This window comes from Corvus hawaiiensis, chromosome 6 (genome assembly GCF_020740725.1).
Source record: "Corvus hawaiiensis isolate bCorHaw1 chromosome 6, bCorHaw1.pri.cur, whole genome shotgun sequence".
Classification (NCBI taxonomy): Eukaryota; Metazoa; Chordata; class Aves; order Passeriformes; family Corvidae; genus Corvus; species Corvus hawaiiensis.
In genome coordinates, this window is record NC_063218.1 from 8,624,071 (window position 1) to 8,642,705 (window position 18,635).

Sequence of the window (18,635 nt, forward strand, 5' to 3'; positions counted from 1 at the left end):
AAGGCAGAGCTATATTCCCCAGCTTTACTGCTGTAAATGCGTTTTATGCACTTTTATGTTGCCAACAGTGCAAATCTGCGGGAAGATGTGCTGTTTCCTAAATTCCAGCCAGCTTCCGATTGCAGAAATGTGATCATCAGTGATCGTATGTTTCTGAAGAAATCCAATCAGTTCTTACAGCCCAGTTAATGTTTATGGCACTGTCAATTTGAGAATAAGCAAAATCCCTTAATGACCGAAGATGAATTTTGATTTGGAAGGGCGGAGAAACGTTAATCTGTCATAGGTGTTTCCACAACATTGTTTTTTAGAGCAGAACACCTCTCAAAACCTTACCGAAAATATTGCCATGCTGTAAGCAATAGTTGAAGCAATTTGTGATGTTTTGAGCCATTCTTGCTGTGAGTGCAGGACGGCCTGGAGTGCAACATCCAGAATCGTTACCCTGGCCCTGGTGTTTGGTCATAGGTTGGACTCGATAACCTGTCTTTTTCAACCTAATTGATTCTGTGATTCTGTGAACTTGTCCATGCTCCAGGCAGCCGGTTCATAGGCCGAATCAGGAGAGGCCACATCCCTCGCGGGGCACGGCGTCCTCAGCGCCCCGGTCCGAGGGCCGGGACGGTGCCAGGGGAAGGGGGAACACCGGGCCGCCCGGGGCCAGGAAACACCGCCCCCGGGGCCTGGGGCCGGGCCGGCGGGTGGGCGGAGGGGGCCGGGCTGGCGGGCGCTGCGGAAGCTCGGAGGGTGGCGAGGCCACGAACCCCGTCCGGGGAGCGGCGCGGCGCGGGGCGGCCCCTCGGCACGGGCGGGAAGCGGCGGCGGCGGGATCCGGCGGCCGCTCCGCCGAGGGTGTGAGCGAGCGCCGCGGAGACGCGTGCGGGACGAGCCCGGCCCGGGCGGCGGGAGTGCGGCCCGGAGGTGCGGGGGGAGGCGGCGGCGGAGCGAGGCGAGGGGCGGCCTCGCAGGGCGGAGCGGCGGGGAAGGCGAGCCGGCAGCCGGAGCGGGCGTGCGAACCCCACGGGCCGAGCGCCTGCGAGAGGGGGAGGAGGAGCCGCCCCGCCGCCCGGGGATGGTGAGGAGGAGGCGGCGGCTGCCGGGAGCCCAGTGAGGCCTTCGCTCGGCGCCCGCCGCAGAGCCCGCCCGCCTCGCCGGCCGCCCCCTTCCCCCGCTCGCTCGCTGGCTCGCTCCCCCCTTCCCTCCCCTTCCCCTGCCTCCCTCCCCGGCTCCCTTCCCCTGCCGCCGCCGCCTCCTCCCCGGGCTCCAGCCATGTAAGTGACCCGCTCTCCGGCTGGGAAGGGCTGGGGGAAGGAAGCGCCGGGGCCGGGGCCTGCTCGGCGCGGCCGCATTGTGCGGAGCCAGGAGGGAAGGGAATGGACGGGAAAGGGGGCGGCCGCTCTCCCATCGCCTTCCCCGGGCGGGGGCTGCCCCGCCGGCCCCCGGGCACGGCCGGGCGGGGTGGGGGGCGAGGAGGGCCGGGCTGCAGGCGGCCCTGGCCGGTCGGTCCGTCTTGCCGGCGGGCCCGGAGCGGACAGGAAGCTGTTGGCTCCCCGGGGATGCGGTGGGTGAGAGGGCGGCGGGGCGGGGGGCTCCCCTCGGGCCTGCCCCCGCCCCGGCCCCTGCGCAAGCATCCCCCCGGAAAACGGCGTTGGGGGCGGCTGGGGGCTGGTTCGTGATATTTCTGAAACAGCGGCGAACAAAATAGCCAAGGGCCCCCCATTTTTCCCACCTCCCCCGCCCCCATTTTCTCCCCTTGTCTTGTGCGGCCGCGTTGTTAGCCCAGCTCCGCTTTGCGGACCACTGAGTGTTTGCCGACGGGGGTGTGATTCTCTCCGTGGGCATTTGGCGTGTGTAGGTGGCTGTGCAGCGCTTGTGGACTTGATTTTTTTTTTTTTTTTTTGCAGTCGTGTTTAGGAGAGGTGTAGGGAGCTGCCTGCAGATGCCACCCCCGCCCCCCCAGGTGAAATTCTGCAGTTGCCGAAATGTTCTTAGAGACTTGTAGGACTTGTGTCTGTTTCTTTGTAAAACACATAATCAAGCATATAAACGTTCTGGTACTTTCAACATATTTTACTGACAGGACTGCTACTGATGCAGATACAGCTTGCAGCTTATGGGTGGTATGTCCCCCCTCCCAGCCACCCCTGTGGGAAATATTTAACTGTTTTGCTTTGTTTTCCTACCACGTCTATCATGTAAGAAGCAAATCCATGATTTGCGCTTGTTTGTTTTATTTATAGTACAGGAGGGATGTACATTTCAAAATACAGTTATAAAAGGGAGATACTAACACTTAATGCTGAAGAATATTTGTTTGCAGGTAAATAAACTTGACATACTGCATGACTAGTAATTACTTTCATGTACTAGTTAATTTCATGGTGACAGCCACAACATTTGTCTGAGTTAGCAGATTTAAGACACTGGAACTACCTTAGATTTTTTTAAATAGGAGGGTTTGTGTTGTGTGTGGTGTTTATAGAACTGTTTTTGGTGTGCAGCAGTGGTAAATCAAATTTAAGAATTGATTCAGTGTCCACAAGTCACTTTTAGCTCCAGTATTCACTTACAGTCTTACAAAAATAAGTGATGTGATTACATTAACAATTAAATAGTTTCACAACTGACTTGATTTCTTTGGGGACAGAACAAAACTTCTGTTACAAATACTGTAAAATGTAATTTGATTAAAAACATCTCAGGTTGGTACTGAAGTTCCAAGCAGCACAGTTCTTAAATTATATGAGCATAAACTGTAAAAGGACTTGTTCTTGTTTGGGAACATAAAGAGGATTTTGTCTGGGCTGGAGGTGGGGGTATGAAGAAGTTGCTTTTCTGCCATACTCAGTTTTGAAATAGGTAGCTGAGTTTGTCCTATCAAGTTGTTGTTGTGTTTGCAGCATGGACAGTTGGATGTCGTAACATGAACAGCATTAACCTCCTGTCTATTGATCAGCAAAGGCATGAGAGCACAAATATTTCAAATTACCGTTTTGTAAACCCAGATTAGGCTAACAGATTGGGAAAAAAAAAAAAGGGGGAGGATGTGGCTGTAGAGATTTGTTTTCCAGTTACCGTTTTCCTCATAACTTAGTATCTGAGAAACCTTTGTGAACCTTGTGATCAGCTGCACTTGAAATGGCATGAAATTCCAGTTTAGATGTGGTGTCATTCGACACACAGCACATAGTAGCAAATACTGGTGACCACACCTAAGTCATGGCCTACAAGGCCTTTTTGTGAGGGAAGTTAAGATGGTGGAACAACCTGGTCCTTCTAAGCTTCCTTGAAAGCTGTCTGCCCAGATTTGGTAACTGGGTCATGGTGTGAAGCTGCTGCAGGCTCAGAGGGCCTTGAGCACGCTGGAATCACTGCTGCTCCTATGAAGCACCCAGGGCAGGATTTGTGTAACGCAGGAGATGTACTTCACTGGTCAAAGCCTGGTGGGAACATCTGTCTGTAGCTCCACTTGAAACGTTGGCTGGATCCCAACTTTTTTGTGTCTCTGCTGTTTAGGTGCAGTTGGCTGTCAGCTGGGAGCTTGCACCGGGAAGAGACTGTAGGTTGCTCATGGTATCCCATGTAATGGGCCCGAATGCACCACCCTGGCCCAGTCCAGTTCCTGTGTACCTCATGTGCTCTCATGACAGTGTCATGTGCCCACAGTAGGCAAACTTGGGCTGCTGGATCCTGTTTTGCCTGGTCCTGCTGCTGTGTGTGATGAGAACACGTAAGGATGTGCAGCACATTTGGGCTCAGGGTGTCCTGGGAGAATCAGGAATGTGCCACACCAGGACGGTGGGCACTGGTAACTGGTGGTGTGACAGGGCAAAGTGTTAGCCCAGGGGAATGCTTTGTTGTAATCTGCTTTCTGATCTGGGCTAGTGAGTACAGCCCGGACACAGTCTGACATGCCAGGACTGACGCTGGTGGGTCAGATTCTCCGTTTAGTCTCTTGCTTCCTCTCCCTCATCAAGATGAGGTGATTACCATAGGTGCTTCTGCATCCCATAAGCTTAAGTTTCAACATCGGCCTTACGGAAGACTTCCTTTTCTTCCCGATCTGCTCTAGGGTGTGAGTGGAAACAGATACGAAACTTTGCATTGGAAAGAGGACAGGAAGTACAGATTAATATTTCTAATTTCTTAGAGAAAAAAGAAGGTGAGGATAATGTATAGAAGAGAACGAGAGAAGGAGCTCCAGCACGACGCTCCCAAATACGGAAAAGACGGTTCTGCTCCACCTTCTGTTGGATGGTTGGTTTGAGTGACTCCTTAAAGCAGGTTTTGCTGCTGCAGTGCCTAGGGAAGTGAGTTATCTCATTATTTATGAAGAAGTTAATAACCTTTAAGGAATTAATATGTACGCAAAACCATTGTCACCATGATACAATGCTGATGTCATGCCATTCATGATTTACAGCACTTCAGCTGCGTGAGGACTATTTCAGTGTTAAAAAAAGTATTACAGAAATGTGTGTTGAAAAACAAGCTAAGAGAAAGACCAAGTTGTTTAGCTTTTGACAGTATTCAGTCCTTTACAGACACAGACTGGAGCAGCCAGGTCATACTTACCTCAGATGCCCTCTCTTCACTGGGAACCATTCCTAGATGGCCATAAATGAGGACTGTAATCGTTCCTTTTTTTTTTTTTTTTTTTTTTTTTTTTTTTTTTTTTTTTTTTTTTTTTTTTTTTTTTTTTCCCCCTCTAAGGATTTTATGGAAAAGGAACTTTTTCTGGTTTACACATCTTCAGTAGTACACTGACCTGTAGTTAACTTGCTCTTCTATTCCGAGAAATTACCCTTGCTTGCTGCCACTGTCTTCAGTAATGTCTCTTACTAAAATAGATGTATTAGGCACAGCCTGAATGTGTGTTTTAAAATACACTAGATTGAGCAGGTTTGCTGCTGTTGGAGCTATGTCTATGGACATCTTGTTAGACAGTGAGAAGGGATCCCCTGCTCTTCACATTGCAAATTAAAAATAGCTTAAATTTCTCCATGTGAAGTAAGTGCTCTGACATGGCTGACTGAAGGACTGAGGTGGGGACCCATGCTGCAGGTTGGTGTCAGGAAATGTTTAATGTTTTTCCACTTTGTTGTGCCGTGGCTTCTTTGCAAAACCCTCCACCCCCTTCACCATCCCTTTTCCCTGAAAGGAGGTGGGCAGGTAAAGACACATCCCTGAGAGTATGGCTGCAATAGCAAGTGGGAAATGTTTCTTGGATAGAAATGGTAGGGAAAAGGCAGTCCAAGCTGCTTGGACACCACAGAGAGTACAAAAAGTAGTTCCTCTGAACTTTGGATTTCTTTGTTGATCTGCTTTTTTTGGCCTTTTTGTCATTCAAATTTGGATTATTAGATGACAGTTCAGGTGATGACAAGTAGGAGGCTGCCAAGTGGTAATCCTGGCAAGTGTTAACCCAGGAAAACCTGGAGTAAGTTACCTGCAGATTGGAGAATTCTAGTCCTTCATGCTTTTTAATGTTTTTAATAATAGTATTGCCCTTTCTACAGCTTAGTTTGTCTTGTAGCTTCCTTTTTTATGTGTGGTTATAGGAAAGGATATTGATTGCTCAGTGCCTCTAAATGGTTGAATTCAGGATGCAGAGGTAGGATTGCACACTCCCTGCACCCTGTATGACACAAAGTTAGAAGTGTTAACTTTCACACCTGGGTGTTGCATTTCCATACTCAAGCTGTGATAATCTTGGGGGTTTTGTTCAACACTTTGCAAATTGCTCAAGCCTCTAAGTGAGGTGTAGTCTCCTCTTGACATCAGCAAGCAAATCTAGCTTGCATGGCTGCTGTGTATGTATGCCATTTTGAAAGGAAAAAGCCTGCTATGTTTGTCAGGTTCTATCCTAATTGCTCTGAAGTTAAAGGAGTTTGTTCCAAGGTATCTCTGGCAGCTGTGGATTACTGGTCTCTATTCTGCAGCATACGGTGTTCTCATATTTATGAAATTAGGAATTCTTACATGTCACTTGTTCCAATGTAATTTTTTGTGTGTCTTCCCTCCCTCAGGCAAACATCTGTTTCGTGGAGCTGATAATTCTAACTCGTGAGATCAGCAGATTTGTAATTTGGAAAAAAACCCCAAACTTACCTTGTTTCTGGGGGGGTCTACAACATAAACTGTTAACTGGAAAGGCTGAGGAACAGTAACAGTGTAGGTTTGTAGGCAGAGTATCAGGGGAATGACCTCCTTTCTCCATCCATTCTGCTGGCAGTAATGGAACTTGTTCAAATTTAAGCTTCGTGCTTTGAACGCTGCCTGTTTCAGATCACTCTGATGTGTGGTACAAAGCCCTCTGCCCCTGCTGAGGTTTTAGTTCTAGGTTGGAATCATTTTGACCACCTGTTTTCTTCCATCCAATGTCCTGTCTTAGTGAGTTATGGGGAATTAGTTGCTTTTTAATCTAGTTTCTGATGGATGGCTATCACCTGCATGCTCAGAGATAACAGATGCACATGTGCCAAATGCATGCAGAGGTGGTATGTATTTGTTAGGTGGGAATGGGATGTCTTGGTGGTTGATGAGAGACTCCAGTAAAAGCCAGCTCTTTGGTGGCACTTCACAAATGCTGCTGGGTTTTGTTTCATTAAACTTGTTGGTTACTGCTGGGAATTTGTCACCAATTAGGTTTTTTGATCACTCAAGTAATACCAAATTGAATGGCGGCATGGACACTTTGGAGAGCACAGAAGAATTAAAGAAAAGCAGAGATTATTAGTACCACAAGCAGAAAAATAATCAGATTCAATTTAGAAAAATAATAAAAGCTAATGCATTTGGGAAGAAATTACATTCAGTGAGGGAGACAAATGCACAGAATGTTTCTGTGGTAGTCAGCCAGGAGCAAGGCACATTTTCAAAAGAAATTGCAATCTTGAGCCATTTAGAGAGGGACTTTGTCTCATAAAGCAGAGGGGTAAAAATCCCAAGTTGTGCTTGGGTATATTTCATAGTGAGAAAGGCAGCAGCAAACTGCAGTGGAGTTAAGGAAGAGCAATAAAATTGATAAGGGCGCTTTAAGGGCTGATTTGGGATAACAGAAAGGTACATGAGCTTATCTATGGTTGTTTGTATATCTTTAAGAAAGGTAAAAGTTGGAAATATCAAAGGTAGAGAAGACACTTTTTGGGGAGTTAAGGAGATCTGAGTGGGACTAAGGGGATGATGCTGAAGGTAGGAAAACGTGAAGCAGAATAGGAATGTTTACTGTCAGAGGCTTATCTAAGACATGCTGTGTGCTGGTTAATAGACTATTATCAGGCTGTAAAGAAACCTTCCAGGGGATGTTCTGGAAGTCTTCCTTACCAGGAAACATTGAAAACTGGTTTCTGTGATATTTCAGAATTTTTATTGTTGCAAAGAACAAGGTGGTGTTGCAGAGATGGAGGTCTAGTTAGGTAAGGTCTGGAATCCACCTGTAGTTCAGACTGCATCGGTTAGTGTTCTGAGTCTGCCCATGATCAGCCTACTCAGTGAAGGAGCAGGACTTTAGGAAGCATGTATTTTGGCACCTCCACCTGCCAAGATAGAAAAACTCTTGTGGAGAGCTAAGCCCTTGTTTAAGATTTGTAATAATAATAAAAAACCAGAAAAATCCCAAACCAACAACACAGCAATGAAAGCTACTCTGTGTTGTATACCTTGCTGTACATCTGTGCCATGCTTTGAGATGATGGTGTACTCTTCTTTTGATCCTTTTAGAAATAGCTGGGAAGGAGGAAAACAGAGGAAAAACTCTCGTCCCTCTTGTGGGCCTTCTGCTGGAGTTCAAGAATTTCAACAGAGTGATCTTTTTCCATAAACTGGTTTTTCAAGAGACATTCCTGCCATTATGAATGAAGTAGCGATAGTGAAGGAAGGCTGGCTTCACAAACGAGGTAAGTGACTCTTCCCTTCTGGACAGTAAATTGACTCCGTGTCTCTCTAATATGGTGTTTAGCAGCATGTCCTCAAATAATCCATTATTTTCCTGTTCATCCTCGTGGGAAACAGTACATAGGGAGCGTGCCTGACTTTCTTTCAAGCTTTAGAAAATGCATGTATAAGGGGTTTTCTTGTGTGTGTGCGTGTGTTCACCAAAAACCGGTGTCAACTGCTTTGAACATGATGATAAAGGCAGCAAGTGAAGGAGATGCTACTTAGAGGATAAACCGTAGTAAATAATTTTGGTTTATATGTAGGTCTGTAGCTTTCCTTTTTGTGCTAGAAGGGAGAATTAAGATGAGTATTTTTGAAGAGTGAAAAATATGCCTGTATTTTCTGAGCAATGCTGTGCTCTTGCAGAGACTTGCTAGAGAATGTGCTATTCTGTTTGTGTCTGAATTGCTCTGGGTACCAGTGTCCTGGACAGGAAGAACAGCCTTTAGTTTGTGCACTTCTGTGCATTTCAGTTGTACCACTAATGACAGTTGATTTTTATAAAAAGTCTTTATTCTTGACAGAGTGGCAAAACTGAAAAAACAGTCGCATGTATCATTACGCTTTTTGCCTTCTTACATGTTTTCTTCCCAAAACAGTGGGCTTGTTCTTTTTTGGGGAGGTGTTCATTTTCAAGCACCACAGCATGGATCCTATACGGTACCTGACTTACCTGTTTCTTTGTATTCTACTATTGTTTCTTGGAAAGGAGAGAGAAGTGTTAGGTACTTTCCATGATAGCGTCATTTTTTTGGACCAAGAACAGAATCTGTGTGCTCCAGCAATAGGGAAGCTTACATGGTTCTGCAGACTCAGGATTTTTCTAGAGGGTTTGCAACAACTTGCCTGAAGGTGCAAAGGTGTAGCATAATTATTTATGGAAGAAATTTGAAATGCATTATCATAACCTTGGTAAAGGCTGGTGGTTCTTCAGCAACAATAAGAAATTTCTAGGAATTTAGAAAACATGTTGATAGTGTGTATTTTAAAAGGGTGGAAGCGTATATTTCTAACAATTGGATATGTAGTGTAGTTTCGCAGGTTGATGCTTGATGTACAAATATTTTGTTCAACTTCTTTTAGGGCTGTGGGTGGGGGGTTTTTTGTTCCGGTTTGTTTCAGTTGGAAACACCTTTGCACTCATTAGCTTAAATAGCTCATTCAGTAATTCTGCTGTATCCAGGCTGCCTTGTTCTGACAAAGTATTTGAGAACTATTCTGTGTTTGGATTAAATAGAAGAAAGAAACACAGAATTATACTTCCCATTCCCATTTATGAATCTAGAAACTGCAAATCAGAGAGGTTTTTTTAGTTATAAACAGTGTTTTCAGGCTGAGTGTTTTTAACCATTTGTTGTTGCAATTCTTCCTGCACTTATGTGTAATTAATTTTTTTTTTTTTTTATTTTGAGGAGCATTGTACAAAAATGAGGGAGAAACATTTGTTTTAAACAGTATGGAAAAGGCATTGTCAGGATGATTCAGAGGCACATGTGTCCGAAACTTTTAAACAATCATGTTGTATTTCAGGTTTGTCTGTGTTTACTTTTGGGAACTGAATCTGTGTTGTTTCTAGGATTACAATAAAGCTGCTTTCAAGTAAGGAGACCTCTGGAGGAGGTCTTAGTAAAAGATGCCCACATCTCCTGATCTGATATTTTTTGTTGTTTTAAAATTGCCTTAGAGAAACAGATGATTATCTCAGATGGTTTGCTGATAATATTATGATGAGATGATGTGCTGAACACATTTCCATTTTCAAAATGTTGCTCTGCATGTTCCACATATTTGATGCTGCAAATTTGTGCCCAAACTCCGAAACTGTTAAACATATCTTGGCATTTTTTGGATGCCTGTTGCAGTGGGGATCCTGCAACACGCATATCTCAAACCAGGAGTCCCGTGGAAAGGAAATATATACGGACAGACAGATTCTTGATAGCTGTTTCAGAGAGATGTTTATTTCTCCAGCCGCATGGCCGGGGCTCTGCCGAGGAACTGTCCCAGTCACCGGACCAAGGGTCCTTCTGCCCGCGCAGGGAACACAAACCAACCAATGGGAACGAGGCTGAGCAGGGGCAGGGAAACCCCGTGTCTGTGCCCTCAGGGCCCCTCTCCCAGGGCTACACGGCAGGGGAGGGACCCCAACACCTCACCCGTTTTATTTTAATAAAAGGAGAATGAAAACAACTGGATAAACATAACAAGAACAGTTTCAAAACAAAACAAGCCACCCTCCTGAGTCTTTAAATGTCCAAACAGATTCTCTGGAACATCTTAGGGCTGACAGAAGGGAGACAGAACTCTGAGCATGCTTTGTGGGGAAACTGAGGCAGGAGAGGGTTTAACTTCTTCCCTCCCCCTTTTCATCCCCCACTCGGCATTGGAAAGGGATTTTTGGGGAAACAATTGGCAAAAGCATGGTTTTGTGAGGGAAACCATGGATGAAAAAACGGATTGGGAATACACTGGGGGTAATAGGACATAGGGTAAAAGGGAAAGGTGGGATTAGGAAAGGGAAACTGTAGGGGGGGCTTACAATGGAGATACTGTCTAACATGACTACGATTTTTTGCATATATACTGCCTTTTACAGGAACACCATCAGGCCCAGTGACCTGCGATGCTTGTAACCCTTTTCTCCCTACTACAATATTAAATTCCACCACCTCTCCATCTCCCAAGCTTGGGATGCATTTTTCAGGGTTATTCTTTTTAATAGCAGTTCTATGCACGAATATGTCTTGCTGGTTGTCACACCTTGTTATAAAACCATAATTTTGCTTAACATTATACCATTTTACTATCCCTAAGGTCTTAGTTGCTATGATCTTTTCCTTTTTCCGAGTGGCTGCTGTTTTCTGTCTCGCTGCGTCTTTGCTCTGTCCTTCGGTCGCTCCCATGTTGGAATTGTCGGAGCTGCTGGTGCCTGCGCGCTCTTCCCGGGGTCGCGTTCGGGGCCGCGCGGGCCGGGCCGGGCCACGCCGCTCAGTTCTCCGTGCGTCGCCTCCTCTGGTCGCAGCTTCGCTGCCGCTGCCGGGCGCTGCACCCACGTCTCGGCCGGGCCCCCGAGCGAGGACTCCCCCGCGCCCTGCTCCAGCGCGCGTCTCGGCTGGGCGCGGCTCCGTTCCACCGCCATCGCCGCCAGCCGCTGCCCGCGTGCCGCCCCTCTCGGCCGGGCGTTCACGGGGCTCGCTCCACCACGCACTGCACAGGACCGGGCGGGCACCGCCGGGTCCCGCCGCTCCCCGCTCCGCCGCCGACACTGCGGCTCGCGTGGCTCCGCCCGCGCGCGGGAACTGCCTCGCTGCTGCTCTCAGAGCGCTCGGTGCACGTGGCCTGGGCCGCACGGTCCCTGCGCCACGCTTCCCTTCACCAGGACACAGCTGACATTGCTCAACAGTCTCGGTAACTAAATAATATTCACGAAAATATTCTTCCATCGGCATATATTTTGACTCCAATATTAACTGTGTCCAAACGGTTTTCCAAAAGCCCTTGGTAAGAATTAAATCCCAAGAAACATAGAAAAAGTTCTTAAACAACCATGCCAGGAAGTGTTTCAGCTCTTTTTGAGCTTGAATCAAGCTAAAATTTACAAATCGTTGTTCAAGAATCATTTTAAGTTTAAGATAAATGTCCATATGCGGCTCTGAGAGCCAAGAGTCTTCCCACGGTTCCTCCATAGTTTAGATATGGAACAGCAAAGCAAAACCAAGAAGAGGAATCCAAAGTTTCCAGGGTTTACTCACACAAATCAGTCGCTTAGGGATCGGGGATCGTTCTGCTCACAAATCTCCACCATTTGTTGCAGTGGGGATCCTGCAACACGCATATCTCAAACCAGGAGTCCCGTGGAAAGGAAATATATACGGACAGACAGATTCTTGATAGCTGTTTCAGAGAGATGTTTATTTCTCCAGCCGCATGGCCGGGGCTCTGCCGAGGAACTGTCCCAGTCACCGGACCAAGGGTCCTTCTGCCCGCGCAGGGAACACAAACCAACCAATGGGAACGAGGCTGAGCAGGGGCAGGGAAACCCCGTGTCTGTGCCCTCAGGGCCCCCTCTCCCAGGGCCACACGGCAGGGGAGGGACCCCAACAGATGCCAGGTTTCCTAATCTTTTTAACCTGTTTCCCAGTGCGTTTTTGCCCTCTTGGTATGTGTGGTGACACCTCTTTCATTCCACTCCATTGACTTTATAATTGTTAATTCAGTGTTGTCCTTGTGAGGAGGTTTTTAGAAAGCAATGCTCTATCTTCTCTTCAGCCCGCCAATGTGTCAGCTCTGGGACTCTCTTGGTTTTTTTGGCTGTTTAGGGATAGTTTGACAAATTCAGCTATTTTGGCTCTGTGTTTGGTGGGGGATAACTTACCCACTCTGTGTGTGCATGTGTTTTGTTAAGCATCTTTTTTTTTTTTTTTGATAATCTACATTTATTGCCAGACACTATCAGTTTGCTGGCTCTGCTATTTTAAGTGCTTCAACCACAGGATGTTTCCAAAACTGATATCTGATACGGTGAGCTTCTGAAGTCAAGGCATAAACAATAATTAGTGCAGGGAGGGACTGCTAAAGGGGGGGATCTCAGATATAGGAAACATACGTGTGTATATACATATATATAGTTTTTCTTTCAGATCATTTATAAAACCAAAGGTTGCACTGCATATGTTCTTTAAAGATCCTAGGGCTTTCCATATGCAAATATTTTAGGTAGCGACTGGCCAAAATCCAGACTGGACAATGATATTCTCTCAACCTAACGTTCGCCTTGGCTTTGGTGTCTCTTAGTTCCTGTCCTGAGCAGTTGAACAGTATGGCTGTGTGCAGTTAAGCAGTTGTTACATCTCACCCCAGCAGTGGCTTAATTTTGGTGGTTTTAATGATTTACGTATGTGTAAATCAGGCTGCAAAGTGCTCTGGAGCCCTTCTGGATGGCAGGTGTAAGTAAGCATAAAGCCATCATTAGCAGGAGCAGGTGTTTCGGCCTGGCAGGGAAGTAGCATGGCTTTCTAGAACCGTAGGGCTATTTTCTTCTGTCAGCATGCTTTACATTTATGTTTTTGTTTCCAAGATTAAAAATAGAAATGGAGAAATGAAATTAAGCATTGCTGCCTGACCGAGAGCTCTTGACAGTTCTCTAAGTCAGTCACTAAAGGAAGCTCTACTTCCAGTAGTGCAGATGTTTGTTTGTGCAGGGGCCAGTCGTGTCTGTGACATGTCTAACCTCAACCAGGCAGAAATAGAAGAATTCACGAATGAACTTTCCCCTCCCCATCCCTTTCCCCATTGGCAGGGCTTGGTGCTGTTACTCAAATCCCAGTGAGGATAGACTCTTGTGTGAAGACAGTAGCTTGTGACCACTCTTCGGATAAGTGCATGGCTGAACTGTTCCAACACACAGGTGGAGGAGTTGTGAAGGAGCTCAGGCTTGGGGTTGGTGTGTTTGTGTGTGTACATCCAGGGTATGCAGTCCCTGGTTATGTGATGCTGAAGGTTTTGTTTAGTGGGAAGGGATGGGGGAAATGGTTCGATGCAGAGGTGCTATAATTGTGATTGAATATGAGGGGAGAAGGAGAAAATTATCTGCCCAAATTGCTGCTTGTTGACCTCTGAGATTATAGGTTTTCTGAATGTATGTCATGAGGATCCTTAATTTTGGTTGTGTGTGGGGAACTTTTTGGATAACAGAGGTGTGCCCAAGTGTATTTTACTTGCTTTACTGATCCATTTTAAAGACCTTGTTGGACTTCTTGCATCTTTCTGCTCTGGTCCCTGTTTATAAAGGTCCTTCTATTGTTTCCAGTCTTCATCCTGTTTTTTTTTTTTTAAAGTCTTTCTTCATGGCTAACAAAGAGGGGATTGTGCATTTTGATACTCTGTCATCTCTGTCCTCCCTAGTATGTCCGGTTTTCTTAATAGGGCATAAACTTGTATGAAAAAAAGGAGTCTTTTGGAGGCAGGGAAAGAGGGGGAGGGAAGAACATATACTGACATTTGAAAAAGGAAATAGAAAAATCTTGTTTTCTCAGTCTGAGAAATCAGAAGCAATTATAAGGAGCTGGAGAGACCTGTGTATTCATCTATTAATATTTAGCAGGAAATGCAGAGCTATTTTGTTTTTAAATAGTATATTAACACCACATAGTAATTTTAACCATGAGAACCAGAACATGTCCTCTAAATGCCAGTTTTCGTGGACTTCAGGCAAGTAAACCTATTTGACTGATAGAGTCTGTTGTTTACAAGCTGATCAAAACTAATAGAGGCCCTTAAATGAAAAATAATACATAAGACACTTACTCTACTTCTGGATCTAATACTTTTTTTCTCTTTTGGTTAAAGAATTATTTCTGTAATGAATGGAGTGATACAGATGACCTAATAAATAACAAGTGGCCCGTTGTGATTTGTCTTCTATAGCTTCACTGCATAAAATGGGTGCAAGATCCATATGTAAAATACAAACCAGAACTAAAATGCTGATTGTTGCTCTTTTAACTTTCTCTAGCAGAATAGCACAGATGGTGAACTTTAGCTTTGTTATTTTGAGCACAGGTTCATACTTTCAGTATTCTGCTGGTGTGAATCAAAAGATGATTTTACAAGATATGACCAGATATATTTTTAAATCAGGGGGTCTTTGGTGTTGCTGTTTTTCTTCACCTCTTCTTTCTTCTCTCTTTTCTGTTCTCACCATGTTCCCTACCTCTTTTTCTGTATGTGTGTGTGGTTTATTTTGGGGTGTTTTTTTGTTCTTACTTGGCTTCTGTCTGTCACTGGGATGTAGTGATGCACTGTCTTGATGACCTGTGTAGTAAGAACCTTTGAGGTTCAGATTAGTTCAAGGATCGTCTGGCTTTCATGGTATTTCAAAGACTGGCTGTGGCACTTGATGCAAAGGATCCTAAGAGCCATCTGAACTCTGAAGATGCCAGCTGTAGAGGGCACAGCTGCTTCAGAGGAAAAGCTGGGGGGAATGGAAAGGTAAGAAACAAGATAGGGGCTGAACAAAAAATGGAGTGGGGAAATTTGACAGAGGGAAAAAAGCTGATGCTGTTTCTAGAGCTGAAGGGTTCGGTTTATAGGGAAATCTGTTGCTCTTCTTGTTGGAAACAAAAGATAAGCTGTGTCAGTTTGTGGTTTTCCTTGTGTGTCTCTTTTTCAACACAATGGGCAATAGTTTTGCAATTCTAGCTCTTGGTTGCTTTCATTTTGCTTGTCCTGTTCTGGGAAAAGGGGACTGGGGAGGAACCAGGAAATTGTCAACCAATAAATCTGACCTTGGTGGTAGGCAAGATGCTAGAGACATTAAGAAAGGATGAGATCACAAAACATCTGGAGAAATATGAGCTGATAATGGCTAGTCAGCTAGACTTTTGGCGGGTAATCTCATCTGATGGAATTATTTGTGGAGAGATCATAGGAAACAGGCTGGATCCAGCATACTGTAAAAAGTTTGCTCTGGATGACAGGGTAAGTCAGAAGCTGAGAATCAGCTGGTACAGTGTAACTGTACTGTACTTCATCTTTGAAAGAGATGGTGTAGCCTAGAAATGGCTTATCTTCCTTTCACAGAGCAGACTACTTGTCTTTGACTCTCTCTGTTACTTTCCAGCATCCTTTCAGAAAACTTTCTTCCAGAACCTTTTTGCATTAAATCCATTCTTTAATCCACAACTTCACATTTTTGAATGGTGATGTCCAAATGTTTCTTTTTTCAGTAAAAATTACTCCCAAAAAGTCTTTATTCCAACATGTTCACAACATACTTTCAGTTCTTTAGAGAAGTGATGCTGGGTTAGATGTTTTTCTCATTGTAAACTGACTGGGACTTAAATGCAAGTGACATTAAACACTCTCGCTTTGAATGGCAAAGAGGAAGAGCTTGGATGTTGATGCCCACGTTATTTATGTCAGTCCTGGAAGTTTACTTTCATATTCTGTTTTATTGCACATCAGAAGGGAAATAAACTAGGTCTCAATTTTATCTCTAAAAGTGGGATAGCGTCATAAATTAATGTTACTTGTCGTTAAAAGGAATTTGAGAATGAGGGATCTAGGACGTTGCAAGCCCTGTAGAAGCGAGCCTGGGAACGCTTGATACAGTGGATCATGCAGAAAGTGCCTGTATTAGCTTTGATTTTCTTTTTCATGGTTCCTTCCTTTTCAAAAAGGGAAAGGTAGGCCTCTGAAAAAAAAAAAAAAAAGCTGTCCATGTTTTCTGTTCTTTTTTTTTTCCTCAGTAGGCATATTGAGAAGTCATCAGGTTTGGATGTAGGAAGAAAGAAGTACTGAGTGAGTATGCTATTTTGGGGTAAAGAGAACAAGAGAATAAAGCCTGCTCATTGCTCTTGCAGGAGTGATTTTAGGCAAGGTGCTGTGCCATACATTTTAAATTTGGCGCCTTGTCCTCACTTGGAAATGTCTTCCCCTGCAGCCCCTGCATGGATGCCAGAAGGTTCCTTCCCTTCCAATTGGTGATGCTGCCACTGTATAAGCACCATCAGTTACACTCCTCATCTGTGCTTGTGGCTCCCCCTGCCCAAACTTGCTCCTGGTTAGCACTCCTTGCCTGAGACTTTTCATCTGAAAAAGCTGGTGAGGACTTTCATGCTCTTAGAGCAGTACATGGTGACATGTGGTGTCTCTCCTTTCATACACTTTATACGTAATTAATAATTCTCTTAAAAATTGGGGTGGTGGTTAGATTCATTTAGGAAACAGACCTTGATATCTATTGGGAAAAAATTTGCTTAATATTTCAACATTTAATTTTAATGTATTTTAAAAGAGACAGAGCATTGTAAAAACCAAATACCTGTCAGCTGTGTGGGTTTTCCCTTTTTACATATTGGAGTAGCTGGTTTACTAAGAAAAAAAAATTAGTTAAGTCTTATTTGAAAAGTCATCTCTCATGGGGGGAAAGACAGAGGAGTGATTATTATTTTCAGATGCATTATATTGTAGGTACAATGTGCTTCTTAAAGGGGGAACAAAAACCAGGAAACTATGTGAGGAAAGAGGAAGAAAAAGAATGGAGAAAGAATAGTACCATATTAGGTGTGAAGTAGTGTGTTTTTGTGAGAAACACTTACTGCAACTGAAAGGGGGAAATAATGAAGTCCAACTTAGAGTGCAGTTGGAAAACATGTTACAGACCTCTGGGATTATTCTCCCACCTCTTCAAGTTGGGCCAAAAATATGAAAAAGATAGCTGGTCAAATAACATTGTGAAATTTGTCAATTTATTCAGAAGTGCATGGTCATATTTGAGGACAGCCGAGGTAAACAATCATCACAAACTGTGGGCAAGTCAGTTACTGTTTCCCCGAGTCTCTTGGGTAAGTTGGGAGAGTATGTTTTGAAGTGCTGTCCAAAACCGAGGCCTTTGGTGAACTGCATGTAGAAATACACTTCAGAGTCAGTGGTTCTGTGCATGGCTGCAGTGGTATTTCATGCTCATTGAGACTGAGTGCAGCATCTGAGTCATTTATGGGACTATCAAATCAGTCTCCTCTGCCTGTGCTTTACTAATGGACTCTTAATGAGAACCACAGGACGAGCATGCCAGAGAAGTGGGCTTTGTGCTGGTGGTAAGCCACGGCCTTTGCAGGAGATACCTGTTCCGGGAGGGAGCTCCAGCCTTAGAATGGTTGGGGACCTTTAAAGATCATCTAGTCCAACCCCTGTGTCATAGGCAGACACCTTGCACTAGACCGTGTTGCTCAAAGCCCTACCCAACCTGGCCTTGGACAGTTCTAGGGGTGGGACGTCCACAACTTCACTGGGCCACCTGTGCCAGTGCCTCACCACCTTCAGAGTGAAGAATTTCTTCCTTACATCTTACGTAGTCTAAATCTACTCTCCTATAGTTTAAAACTGTAACCTGTCAATATGCCCTGATAAAAAGCCTCTCTGTCTTTCTTAAAAGCCCTCATTATGTATAAAAAGTGAGCAATAAGGTCTTTCCAGAGCCTCCTCTATTCAGGCTGAACGGCCCCAGCTCTCTCCACCTGTCTTGGAGAGGTCTTCAAGACCAGCATTTTTTGCTGATAGAAAGTCAAGAAGTTGACACTGGTGTTCCTTGAACTGAACTTCAGGTGCTGATGAAGGTCAGGGCTGCTTACAGTAATTGCTACTAATTCTCAAAATTTAAGTGCAGCCCTTATGTTTATGGTGGCTTTATAAATCAGTTCCCCCTTGCAGAAGTCACAAGATTTTGAAAGTTTTGCCTGTTTTTCTTCCTGAAGCAGAGAAGCTTGCTAGTCCTCATGGTGTTGAGAAAAATTGGAAAAGATAACCTGAGTGCCTGCTTCACAGTTTAGACTAAGCAGAACAAAAAGGGCTATTTAATTACTTGTCACAAAAAAGCTCAAAATATAGAGGATTTGAAATAATTTGAAATGTGTGTTTTTATTTTTCTGGCCTCTTAGCCTTAGCAGTATTAGCACCCTGCTATTTTTGCAGTTGTTGCCAAAGGGTCTGGGGATCACAAAACACATCCTGATTACACTTCAGAAAGCAAGCAATATGAAAAAAAAAAAAGTCTTATTATCTGTAAGGTGCTTGACGGGTCTAATTGTTAATAGAAACATAGAAATGAAACTGTATTTGAACTGCTTTTCTGTTTATCATACTCAAATCTTAAGATTTAAGAGAAAAAATACTTAATTAAAATTTTTGCCATGTCT

The 18,635-nt window shown here is 44.6% G+C and overlaps 2 protein-coding genes across 2 annotated transcripts in view; one reads left to right on the forward strand and one right to left on the reverse strand.

The window, feature by feature from the left end:
- Positions 1-559: 559 nt before the first annotated feature.
- On the reverse strand, positions 560-1,405 carry LOC125327069 (proline-rich protein 2-like). Its single transcript, XM_048305991.1, has one exon. The coding sequence runs from the start codon at positions 1,403-1,405 to the stop codon at positions 560-562; it is 846 nt and encodes a 281-aa protein (XP_048161948.1).
- Positions 1,214-18,635, forward strand: part of AKT1 (AKT serine/threonine kinase 1) — an 80,416-nt gene continuing 62,994 nt past the window's right edge. The window contains exons 1-2 of the mRNA XM_048305726.1: positions 1,214-1,271; positions 7,723-7,898. Of these exons, the coding sequence (XP_048161683.1) occupies positions 7,853-7,898 (46 nt within the window). The 5' untranslated portion in view covers positions 1,214-1,271; positions 7,723-7,852. The remainder of the gene's footprint in view (positions 1,272-7,722; positions 7,899-18,635) is intronic.